The following is a 12,863-nucleotide window of genomic DNA, read 5'->3' as shown; positions in this document are numbered from 1 at the left end:
TAACTGTCACACAGGGATGCAGAGATATCAGAGCTGGTGTACAGTGTACATAATATACAGTATAGACAGGAACAGGAAGGACAGCACAGAGCAATGACAGGACGTGATCTACAAGTCATGTGAGTAAAGCTGTCACACAGGGATGCAGAGATACCAGAGCCAGTGTACACAGTACTGTATACAGTACAGTGGCCCCAACCGTCCCGTTTTTATCAGGACGGTCCCAATTTGGAGGGGCCCTTCCGCCATCCCGCACTGCCCCCCCCCCCCCCTTCTGTCCCGAACGCTGGGCAAGGGGGAAAAAAAAACTGATCGAGGCACCAGCCGCAGTGGATGCTGTATGCTATGTGGGATGTGTGGCCGCTATTTCTCCCTCCCTCCCTCCTAATATGCCCCCCAGTGTGTCCCTCCCCCCGCCTGCAGAGAGTTAAATGCGGAGCGGGCTGTCATTCATCTTACCATTGCCTCTCCGCATCGGGATCTCATCTGGTCTTCTCGGCTTCCTGCTTCCTGTGATGTCACAGGAAGCAGGAAGCCTAGAAGAGCCAGATCCCGGTACGGAGAGAGGCAATGGTAAGATTAATGACAGCCCGCTCCGCTGCGCATTTAACTCTCTGCGGGGGGGGGGGGGGGGGGGAAGGCTGGTGTACAGAGTACACAGTATACAGTATAGACAGGAACAGGGAGGACAGCACAGAGCAATGATCAGACCTGATCTACAACAGGGCTGCTCATCCGGATTCCGGATATCCGGGTAACCCGGATATCCAACCTTTTTTCAGCTATCGGAACGGATTCGGATTCCAGATAGTTAGGCCCAAATCTGGATAGCTATCTGCGGATATTTGGGCGGATATCCACGGATATTAGGCAGATATCCGGATCCAGAATACTGTAACTAAGGAGATGACGTCCTGGAGCCAATCAAAGGGCTCCCAGCCTAAACCCTGGCACCCAATCACAGAAAGGAACACTGGCCAGCCCCCCCTGTATAATATTGAGAGCTGCCATGATGAGACAGATTGTCCTAGCTTGCTGAATGCACACTGAGAGACATGCTCCAGTGCTGCTGGCCTAGTAGCAAGGGCTGCCTGTACACAGTTATAAACCTAAGGCTGTTTAGTGATTAACCCCTTCACTATCACTACACTATAGTTAAATCGTTAATTAGCTTGATTTCATTGTGACAGACAGTCAGTGTGAGCTCCAGTGCTGCTGCAGCTGCTATGTGTCTGTTTGTGTGATGTGCACAGACCAGGCCAGCTGCTGCCTGCTGGCCAGCTATTAGCCTTAGCTAGCTGCAGTTTAGGTTAGGGATTAGAGAATAGCATTACTGTGTAATTGTGTAGTTACTACTAGTTAGTACTGTAGTACTGCAGTCAGTGTTAGTAGTTGTTAGAGTAGTAGTACTACTGTGTTAGCTTACTACAGAACTGCTGTGCTGCTGAGTAATGCCAGTGTGACAGTTAGTGTCCTGACTGTCACTCGGCACGTGGCACTTGCCGACTGCAAAGTGCCACGTGCAAACACGTGCAAAGTGCCACTGTGTTATCATTGTGTTATACTTCAGACTAGTTCCAGGGTGTAGAGACCACGGACCTCACACCCAAGACTAGGGATACAGTATTACCAGTGTGATATACTTCAGACTAGTTCCAGGGTGTTGAGACCACGGACCTCACACCTAAGACTAGGCATTGTTTGATATGTTATGACCTATTGCTTTCTGACTATCCCTCTGCTGTCTGATTCGGTATCTACGTATATCTGATTACCTGTTGCCAACCCTACCTGTCCCTGGTTACCGAATCAGCCTTCTGTCTCTGTACTTTATCTGCCCGTGTGTTGCCGACCTAGCCTGCCTGACTTTGCGAGCTATTCCTCTCTATCGAGAGATTAGTCTCCAGTCCTGCTTGTGACACCCACCTTCTAGGTGTCACTTAGCAACTGGGCCTTCCCGCTATTCAGCCTGGGACCCCACCCCTTTGGAAGTCTCAGGCTGTGGGAAGGTCTTCACACTTCCCAGAGGGAGGCAATTCTCATACTGCCAAGGATCACCTGCCACTCGGGTGGTCCCACTCAAAGTCATTACTGTTGCACCAAACACTCACACTATAGAGGTGTCCAGAGGTTAGTCATATATCTGTATTATTGGTGATTCTGCAGATCATCAATCGGGTATATATCTGCATTGCTGGTGATACTGCAGATCACCAATAATCAGATTCTCTCTGTGTGCTGACACCGATCGTTACAAAAAATACCCGATCTTGTCCACAGGCACATACCGACCCGCCCCATACGATCCTCCAACGACCTGCAACTGTTCATACTGCGCATATCTCACTCCCATGCATGACTGCAGGACTTCACTAGGGCTGCCCCCACTCTCCTGGAACTCGCTCCCACCAGCCATCAGACTCGCCCCCACCTTTAATATCCTCAAACAAGCCCTCAAGACTCACCTTTTCATGCTCGCCTGCCCCCTTACATCAGCACCATAATATGTTCTGCTGGGCACCCTCTCAACAAGCGCACCTATTGTCTCTACCCCCACCCGCCTCTGGCAGGGCCCTCCCCCCTAGTGTATCCAGCTTGATTATGCAATCTTTATTGTCCATCACCCCTCTTGTGGTCTAGAACAGACTATATTGTGACCAAAGACACTGAACTATTTTTATCAAATCATTTGCATGATCTTGTTTTGTTGTGAGCTCCTTGTATGTCCTACCTTGTGTGTTATCCCATTTACCTATTATGCAGCGCTGCATAATATGTTGGCGCTTTATAAATAAAATAAATAATACAAAATAAAACTCTTGACTCCTCAGTTTATGAAAACCACGGACGCGTACGTACGAAAAGGGCGTCGGGAAAAAAGGGCGCGTGGTGTAAACGATAAACAGTATTATCGTTTATTGAAATATTGTGTAAAATTTCGTTTACAAATAGTGTTTTAAGAATTTATAAATCACTAAATAATGTGTATGAGATCGGCAATTCTTAAAACGTTAATCTTCCCTGTTTGTAAAGTGAAACTTATATTTACGTTTATTAAACCCTCCCTGTACCTATCCCTAACCCCTAGACCCCCTGTTGGTGCCTAAACCTAAGACCCCCCTGTTGGTGCCTAAACCTAAGACCCCCCAGTTGGTGCCTAAACCTAAGACCCCCCTGTTGGTGCCTAAACCTAAGACCCCCCTGTTGGTGCCTAAACCTAAGACCCCCCTGTTGGTGCCTAAACCTAAGACCCCCCTGTTGGTGCCTAAACCTAAGACCCCCCCTGGTGGTGCCTAAACCTAAGACCCCTATGGATAATAATGTTTTACAGACATTAATAAATAAAAAATGTAAATAAAAAAATGTAAATAATTTTTTTGGGTGGATAATAATGTTTTAGAAATGTTTTAGAAATAGTGATTTAGTATCTTCATAAACGTTATTCGTCACGGGCTCATTTTGTAAAGTTAAATCATCACAAACATAGTTATAAATCCTTAAAAATCTCCGGGCGCCTTTGTTAAAACGTTAATAATCTCCGGCGCCTTTTTTTCACTGTTCGGCGCCCATTAAACGATATTTATAATGGAAGTGAATGGGGCGCCCTTTTTGTCCACTTGTCTCATGCGCCCAAATCTACTGCTTCCCAGACTCCAGGTCCCCAAAATTGCTCCCACTGCTTGACCCTGACTTATTAGTCTAATACTTACTAGGGCTGTGGAGTTGGTACAAAATTCATCCGACTCCTCAGTTTATGAAAACTCTGACTCCAGGTACCTAAAAATTGGTCCTCAACTCTGATTTCAACTCCACAGCCCTTCTCAAAGCATACCTGTTCAGACAAGCCTACTGTATAATTTGCAATAGGCAGCATTGGAGGCTCTCTGCCTCATCCGCTAACCCCTTCCCTAATGTCTCCACCCCACTACCCTCTAGATTGTAAACTCACAAGGGCAGAGACCTCCTCCTAGTGTTTCTTATTCTGCTGTAATTTATCATATGAACGTGTACCAGTATTGGTCATGTCTCAAACCACACACCAGACCTGTCTGTATTTGTATTGCTGGATGTCCTGATTGTACAGAGTTTTGAAAGTCCCTTGTATCTATGCTCCCCACTATTTGTTTTGTACTATGTACAGCGCTACAGAAGATTTTTGAAGCTCAGGGCCAGAACTATTGCCCTAGGGGTGGAGTCCCAATCCCTCTGGGCCAGAGTTATAGTGTGTGTGTGTGTGTGTGTGTGTGTGTGTGTGTGTGTGTACAGTGGGTGTGTGTGTGTGTGTGTGTGTACAGTGTGTGTACAGTGTGTGTGTGTGTGTGTGTGTGTGGTGTTGTGTATAGGGGTGTGTGTGTGTGTGTGTGTGTGTGTGTGTGTGTGTGTGTGTGTGTGTGTGTGTGTGTGTGTGTGTGTGTGTGTGTATGCACATTTTTACAGTCACAGTATTGCCTCTGCTCCAATAGATTTCTCACACCTTTATAACAATTGGGGAAATTACACTGGGATACCGGGGAATTACAGAAAGACGAAAATGGCGCAAATTGGACGATAATGTCCAATACTGGTGTGAACACCACTGTTGAATCCTCATGTCCTAGTATTTTGCCAGTATTGACCTTTCTTGGTAAACTCTGCAAATTAAAACCTTCCAATCCTGTGTTGCGGATCAACTAATTTCAGCACAACACTACGCCAATCATTCAGGTGCCGCTATAGGCCGTAATGAGAATTACGGCTGTAGCGGAGCTCAGAGGCTGGTTTGGGTGCCAGTGATTGCTGGAGCTCAAATTAGAAAAAAAAAGAGGTAATTCAGCCCCGGCAATAGCTGGTGCTCGACTCGCATATCTCCCCCAAGTTAGTACGAGTGAAATCGCCACCGGGAGACTTGGGCGCAGGATAAAGCCGATATACGGCTTACCCTGCTGCACAAGTCCTGGCGGCATTCATTACTATTCCCCCTTCAGGTTCACGTGGATGGTAGGGAATTACAGTGTTTTAAAAGTAACTTCAGCTCTGTCTTCTGACGGCGCCGAAGTTACTCACTGTGCGCTGCTAAAGCCGTAGTTCCTATTACGGTCTATGGTGGCGCCAGCTGCGCCCAAATCTCCTGCTCTGGATATGTGTTTGCCCCCAAGTTGTTAAAGCTCATGAGGGGAATAGTATTTAACACAGCCCTGAGTTTCAGTGGCAGCAGGCCGGGCTGACCATTGTAAAAGTACGCTTTTGTTGGACCATGTCCGACATTTGCCTATTCCTTTATGGGTCCGGTGTCGGGCATAGTCCGACATAAGAAGTGGCTGGCACTGGATGATGAACACCACAAAATCAAGAGACATTCATCTAGCCAATAAGTAAATACAGAATAAACTGTCCAGTATAACAAAGTTTGTCACTCCAGGCGAGAAAACCTGTGGCATCCCCCCAACCACCATCACCAATTGTTACCAGTGCAGGGCTTTGGGCGCCATCTTCCCGTAGCCATGCTCTGCCTGCCAGAAGACTCCCGCTGTAAGGGATCGCTCCTCTCGGCTGCAGTATGGTCTGAGGAGGCAACAGAGGTAGAGTCAGCTGACACTTAGGCAGGGGTTTATGTAATTAATAGTAATATATGATGCTGACCCTGGCTGGGATTGAACCCTGGTTTCTCACGTCAGCGGCAGTGCTCCTACCACTATGCTATAGCTGACACACAGTCAGGATGTTTACTGGTTACTCAGCTGACATGTATTGCCACTCGTGTCAGCTGATCTCTCTCTCAGCTGATACTTAAAGTTTATTTGCTCACCCTGCATTCAGCTCCAATACCTCCCACACTAAGGCCTGGGTGTAACCGAAGTCGGGCAGGTGTTGTCTCTTCACCTACCGTTCAAGTGGGGCACACCCAGGGGCGTAGCAATAGGGGGTGCAGAGGTTGCGACCGCATCGGGGCCCTTGGGCCAGAGGGGCCCCAAAGGGCCCTCCCTCAACTGTAGTATTAGCTCTCTATTGGTCCTGTGCTCATAATAATCACTTCTATAGATACTTTGAATAGTGGTAATCATTAACAAACTGTTCCCCATCCCCTTCTTGCACCTCTGACACTGTAGCTGCCATTGGCAGGTTTTGGTGCGTCGTATCAATTGCTATGTATAGAATGCTTGGGGGGACCATTGTAAAACTTGCATCGGGGCCCACAGCTCCTTAGTTACGCCACTGGACGCGCCACATAGGGTGAAGCGTGTGGATTTAGATTGGGGCATTGGAGCTGATTCGTGAGTAGATATCCCTACAGGCCTGACACCCGCAGGCTGAGGAGAGCTGGGGGTCCCACAATTTGGCGGGGGTCCCCAGGGTATATATTATACGGATATTCCATATGGCAATGGTCCCAGAATGGGATGCTCAAACTATAAATGGCATGTGGCCAATCCATAATCAAACAAACACATGCTAGGTAAAACAAATAAAGGATAACTCTGATTAGCGTCCCAGAAATTTAGTGATAAGAAACACCACACATGCTAAAAAACTTATAGGGAAACGTCGGCTTACCAAGCAGGTCACAGAGCGCAGAAACACTTCAGACCTACTGCAATGTGATACTCGCGTTTCGCAGTACTGACTGCTTCCTCGGAGAATAAATATAATACTGTTGTGGGGATCCCTTAAAGGGAACCTTAACCGTGGATTAAAAAAAAAAAAAGTTTCACTTACCTGGGGCTTTCCCAAGCCTCCTGCAGCCGTCCTGTGCCTGCGCAGCTCCTCCAGTGTCCTCCGGTCCCCCGCCGCGGCTTAGTTTCGTTTTCGGCCGACTGCCAGTCGTCCTCCTGCAACGCGTCCTATTCTTCCGCATTCCCCGACGTAAAGTGGCGTAAAGCGTGTCATTCGGACGCGCTTCACGGCGGGGAATGCGTTTCATGGACGTGCTTTACGTCGGAATGCAGAAGAAAAGGACACGTTGCAGGAGGACGACTGGCAGTCGGCTGAAAACTAAACTAAGCCGCGGCGGGGGACCGGAGGACACTGGAGGAGCTGCGCAGGCACAGGACGGCTGCAGGAGGCTTGGGAAAGCCCCAGGTAAGTGAAACTTTTTTTTTTTTTTTTTTTTTTTTTTTTTTTTTTATATCCACGGTTGAGGTTTCCTTTAAATACCCCCAACCACTAAATGATGCTGTTGAGTCAGACTTCCACCACTCGGTCAGCTCTTTACTTTAGTCCGGGGAGGTACAGACCCTCCAGATCACTGCCGCCAATCCTTTTCCCTGATATCCCCCTCCCTCCTCCCAACCCCCCAGAGTATATTAAGTGCTGGGGGTGACGTTGGTGATTGGGGGGGGGAGGGAGGATGTCAGTAGTGGCACTTTTGCATTATGCGAACTATGGTATAACATTAGCTGAGATTCTTCTTTAGGCTGGTTTCACACCAGGACGTTGCGCTAGAGGGGACGTTAAGGTCGCATAACGTGCCCCTAACGCAACGCCTGGTGCTCTCTGATGTGGACGTCAGAGTGAGCCGCGTTGTGCAGCTCACTCTGGCGTCCATGATGCCGTGATGCATACTCTTGGACGCATGCGGCATCACGTGGTCCCGCCCGGCCAATCGCCGCACAGAGCGGCCGCTCCAGGAAGTAAACACTGCACGTCACACCGTGCAGTGAATATTAATTAGCCATGTGCCCGGCCACTCTCCGCTCCTCCCCAACTTCACTGAGCATGTGCAAGCAGTCTAACGCGGCTCTGCCGCGTGTAAAGTAGTCTTATGGCGCAGCGTTTCAATGTAACGCAACGTGGGCACTGTGAACAGCCCATTGATTTTTCATTGCTGTACGTTGGGGAGCGTTACAGGCTGCTCTAACGTGCGCCTGTAACGTCCCACTGTGAAACCAGCCTAAAACTCAGAATATGGACGTATAATGGTTACCTCCCTATCCTGCTAAATATTTTAGCCTGCAACCCATTTTTAGCTTTTTGCATTCTATTAAAAGCAGTCATTTGTGTTCCACTAAAGCACATGGGCGTTCTCTTGCAGCTTGTGACGACTGATGACCTCCTTGCCGAAGCCACCGCCTCATCTTCTCTAGTAAACCAGTTAGAGCAGCAAGTATCTAATCTCCACAACGATATCGACAGCATTCAAAGCAAAGAACAGACACTTTCCAAAATGATGCAGAACATCAGCACAAAATTTCAGAACGTCACAGAAACCTGGAAGAATAGCCTGGAAGAGATGAACTTGGAAACCGGCTCCTTGAAATCCGAGGCAAAGGCCTTCCACCAGGAGATGACTTCAAAAATTAATACGGCCGACCAGACCATCAAAGTTCTGTCTGAGAGACTTAAAGAGTTTGCAGACAGCACACCGAGGAACTTGAGAACCGTGAAACGTCAGGAGGATGAAGAACTTCAAGGTATCACAGCGGTCATGGAATACGATGGCAAGGCCATTGAGCAGCTGGAGAAGGAGCAGGATGACTTGGCCAACATAAATGAAGAAGTCCAGAAGAACATGCATCAGCTGGAGCCAAAGCTGCAGGAGTGCATCGCCAACTTGCCAACCGTTGATGATGCTGTCCGTAGTCTCGTTAAGATCTCCAGAGAGATGCTTGACTTTGACAAAAAGATCAACGAACTGACTGTGCAGGTGTTCAACACAGAGGACAATCTGCTGAAGATCATCTCCGAGACCTTGGAGATCCAGCATGCCCTGGAGGGGATACAACTTGACAACAGTATTCTGAAGATGCAAAATGACCTCTCTGCTTTGAAGGACAAAATGCAAACGCCATCTTTAACGAGTGATGACTCGCTGCCCGAGGAGGAATCAAATGACTGAAAATAACTGACAAAGCACAGTTTCTAATCACCACTTTGAACATTAGGTTGTATATCATTTTGGGTAGAAAAAAAGGCAATTGATTTTTGAACATTCACTTACAATTGAACCCCAGGCTGAAAGCTAAATATGCAAATTAACTATACTAAAAAATTGGATAAAAATGTTTTTACTCCTGTCCATTCATTTCTGTAAATCAGGTGGCTTCATACAGTACACCTAACAACCTGACCTGATATTTTACCTGAGAATTTAAACTGCACATTTGTCCAACAGGCTATGGAGTGTGACTCAGACCTAAGTCATAAGATGTACCCATCCCCTTCCTCCCGCACTAAGCTGTTCCAATTGGCCAACTTGTATCAGCCACGCCCCCTTCCCTTTTCGCTTAAAGAGGAACTCCAGTGAAAAAAATTTAAAAAAAGTGCTTCATTTTTACAATAAATATGTATAAATGATTTAGTCAGTGTTTGCCCATTGTAAAATCTTTCCTCTCCCTGACTTACATTCTGACATTTATCACATGGTGACATTTTACTGCTGACAGGTGATGTAGCTGCTGCATGCTTTTTGGCAGTTGGAAACAGCTGTAAACAGCTATTTCCCACAAGGTAACAAGGTTCACAGACAGGAAACAGTACCACGGTCCTCAGAGTTTCTTGTGGGAGGGGTTTACATACACATGATACTAAATTTGCAAATATATATATATATATATATATATATATATATATATATATATATATATATATATATATATATATATATATATATATATATATAATTAATGCATATTTACTATCAATCGCATTTACAAAAATGTGAGGCAGTTATTGGGTTTTAAGCAAATTTAGCAGGTTAGGGTGTTCCGATTGGGGAATGCAGTAGCACATGGAGACATCACTGTTGTCCCTTCTATTGTGAGGAGGATCCCAGTGTTTTGATTGGCAGGACGGTTCTGCTCCTCCCCTTCTCAGTCTAAATTCTGCTGTTCACAGCAGGCCGGTTCACGTATGTCTACTTGCTGTATGTCTACATTTTGTGAACAGCAAGTAGGGAGAGAGCATGGCTGATGCAGCAGGGGGTGTGTAAGGGGTGAGAGGGGGCATGGCTGAGACAGCAGGGGGTGCGTAAGAGATGAGAGGGGGCATGACTGAGACAGAAGGGAGTGCGTAAGGGGTAGTGGGGGAGCATGACTGATACAGCAGGGGGTGCGTAAGGGGTGGGAGGGGGCATGGCTGATACAGCAGGAAGTGTGTAAGGAGTGCGTGGGGGCATGGCTGATACAGCAGGAAGTGTGTAAGGAGTGCGTGGGGGCATGGCTGATACAGCAGGAAGTGTGTAAGGAGTGCGTGGGGGCATGGCTGATACAGCATGGGGTGGGAGAGGGCATGGCTGATACAGCAGGGGGTGTGTAAGGGGTGGGAGGGGGCATGGCTGATACAGCAGAAGGGGTGGGAGGGGGCATGGCTGATACAGCAGGAGGTGTGTAAGGAGTGGGAGGGGGCATGGCTGATACAGCAGGAGGTGTGTAAGGAGTGGGAGGAGGAGGCATGGCTGATAGAGCAGGGGGTGCGTAATGGTGGGAGGAGGCACAGCTGATACAGCATGGGGTGGGAGGGGGCATGGCTGATGCAGCAAGGGGTGTGTAAGGGTGGGAGTGGGCATGACTGATACAGCAGGGGGTGTGTAAGGGGTGGGAGTGGAAGGGGTACATGGCTGTACCTCAGAACTACAATGTTCAGTCCTAACAGCTATTTTAAAGCTCTCCCTTATGCGCTGTGTTTTCTATAACTTAAATGTTATTTGCAGGAATATTTCAAAGGATATTCTGAACAAGGGAAAATAGTATTCAGCAATTAATTACATTAAATGCTATAACCAGGGCCGGATTTAGGCTAAGGCCACCTAGGCCATGGCCTAGGGCACCACAGGAGCAAGGGCACCAAAGCAGCAGGCTAAGCTGGTGCAGCATTTGTAAGCTTGCAAATGCGGCAATGCAGGGAGATCAGGCGAGTGCCTGACCGCGGTACTCTGCTGCCAGCCGCCTGTGCAGCAGCCATCTTGCTCTCTGTGCACATTTGCATTGTGGCTATTGGCTTGGTCAGAATTGGAGACGGAAAGGAAGAGGAAACTTCTGCACTGGAGAAGAGTGGAAAAATGAGTGACACTGATGGCTGCTGCAGTGTAAAGGCAAGCTGGCTACCTATACTGAAGGGGGGGGGGGGAAGGAGGGATTAAGGGAGTCATCTGGCTACCTATACTGGAGGGAAAGGTGGGAGGGGTCAGCTCACTACCTATACTGAAGGGAAAGGTGGGAGGGGTCATCTGGCTACATATACTGGAGGGAAAGGGTGGAGGAGTCAGCTCGATACCTATACTGAAGGGAAGGTGGGGGGCGGTAATCTCGCTACCTATACTGAAGGGGGGCGGCTGGTGACAGTGGCCTTGGGCAGTCAAGAGTACAAATCCGGCCCTGGCTATAACTGGGAAGATTCTTTTATTTCGGATGACAGTCTTTACTAGCAGGCTGGGTGCTGTTCTGAGGGTGCTAATAATGTACATAGCATCACCTCTGCTTTTATAGTACGCTACAGCATTGTAGCTGCACATCATTAGTCAGTCACTGCAATGTTAATTGTATTACGCACTGTATTCTATTATTTGCACTGTTTCTCAGAAGCCTCGGCAAAAATGGAGACCTTGTTATAGAAAATGTATATTAGTATGCTATTGGCTTGGAAATAAAGCTTGTTTTTTGTTTTTTAACAAGTTCTATACTGTCACATTCTGTTTGCAGTGTGGAGACAGTTGTCACTATAAACTGTACACAGCAGCCTGTACTCTGTACACCGGCTGTGATATCTCTGCATCCCTGTGTGACAGCTTTACTCACATGACTTGTAGATCAGGTCTGATCATTGCTCTGTGCTGTCCTCCCTGTTCCTGTCTATACTGTATACTGTGTACACTGTACACCAGCTCTGATATCTCTGCATCCCTGTGTGACAGCTTTACTTATGCTGGGAATATATGATGTATTTTTTTCGCTCGATCAGTTTTGTCGCTCGATTCTCCACTCAATTCTCTTATCTTCCGTCCGCTTGTTTTTCTTATCTCTTTCCATTCACTTCTATGAGAAATCGAACAGTAAAATGATCAAACATGAGGTCTGATCATTGCTCTGTGCTGTCCCTCCTGTTCCTGTCTATACTGTGTACACTTTACACCAGCTCTGATATCTCTGCATCCCTGTGTGACAGCTTTACTCACATGACTTGTAGATCAGGTCTGATCATTGCTCAGTGCTGTCCTCCCTGTTCCTGTCTATACTGTATATTATGTACACTGTACACCGGCTGTGATATCTCTGCATCCCTGTGCGACAGCTTTACTCACATGACTTGTAGATCAGGTCTGATCATTGCTCTGTGCTGTCCTTCCTGTTCCTGTCTATACTGTATACACTGTACACCGGCTGTGATATCTCTGCATCCCTGTGTGACAGCTTTACTCACATGACTTGTAGACCAGGTCTGATCATTGCTCTGTGCTGTCCCTCCTGTTCCTGTCTATACTGTATACACTGTACACCGGCTGTGATATCTCTGCATCCCTGTGCGACAGCTTTACTCACATGACTTGTAGATCAGGTCTGATCATTGCTCTGTGCTGTCCTTCCTGTTCCTGTCTATACTGTATACAGTGTACACCAGCTCTGATATCTCTGCATCCCTGTGTGACAGCTTTACTCACATGACTTGTAGATCAGGTCTTATCATTGCTCTGTGCTGCCCTTCCTGTTCCTGTGTATACTGTGTACAATGTACAGCAGAAGATGTCAGTGCTATATAAATAATGATAGTATGGTAGTGGCATTAGACTATGACTATGATAGGATTAGATTGTAAGCTCCTCTGGGGACAGTCAGTGACATGACTATGTACTCTGTAATGTACTGCAGAAGATGTCACTGCTATATAAATACATAATAATAATATGATAGGACATTAGACTATGGCTATAGTAGGATTAGACTGTGAGCTCCTCT

The 12,863-nt window shown here is 47.2% G+C and overlaps 1 protein-coding gene across 2 annotated transcripts in view; it reads left to right on the top strand.

Moving 5' to 3' along the window:
• IKBIP (IKBKB interacting protein) overlaps positions 1-12,863 on the top strand; it is a 40,635-nt gene that overhangs the window by 13,487 nt on the left and 14,285 nt on the right. Inside the window, exon 3 of one of the 2 annotated variants that reach the window (XM_068278321.1) lies at positions 8,009-9,274. The exons of the other annotated variant lie outside the window; for it this stretch is intronic. Within the exon in view, the coding sequence (XP_068134422.1) occupies positions 8,009-8,812 (804 nt within the window). The 3' untranslated portion in view covers positions 8,813-9,274. Of the gene's footprint in view, positions 1-8,008; positions 9,275-12,863 lie in introns of those variants that run through there. 2 annotated transcript variants of the gene reach the window in all.

Source organism: Hyperolius riggenbachi, chromosome 3 (genome assembly GCF_040937935.1).
Source record: "Hyperolius riggenbachi isolate aHypRig1 chromosome 3, aHypRig1.pri, whole genome shotgun sequence".
NCBI classification, from domain to species: Eukaryota; Metazoa; Chordata; class Amphibia; order Anura; family Hyperoliidae; genus Hyperolius; species Hyperolius riggenbachi.
This window is presented reverse-complemented; position numbering and strand designations above follow the sequence as displayed.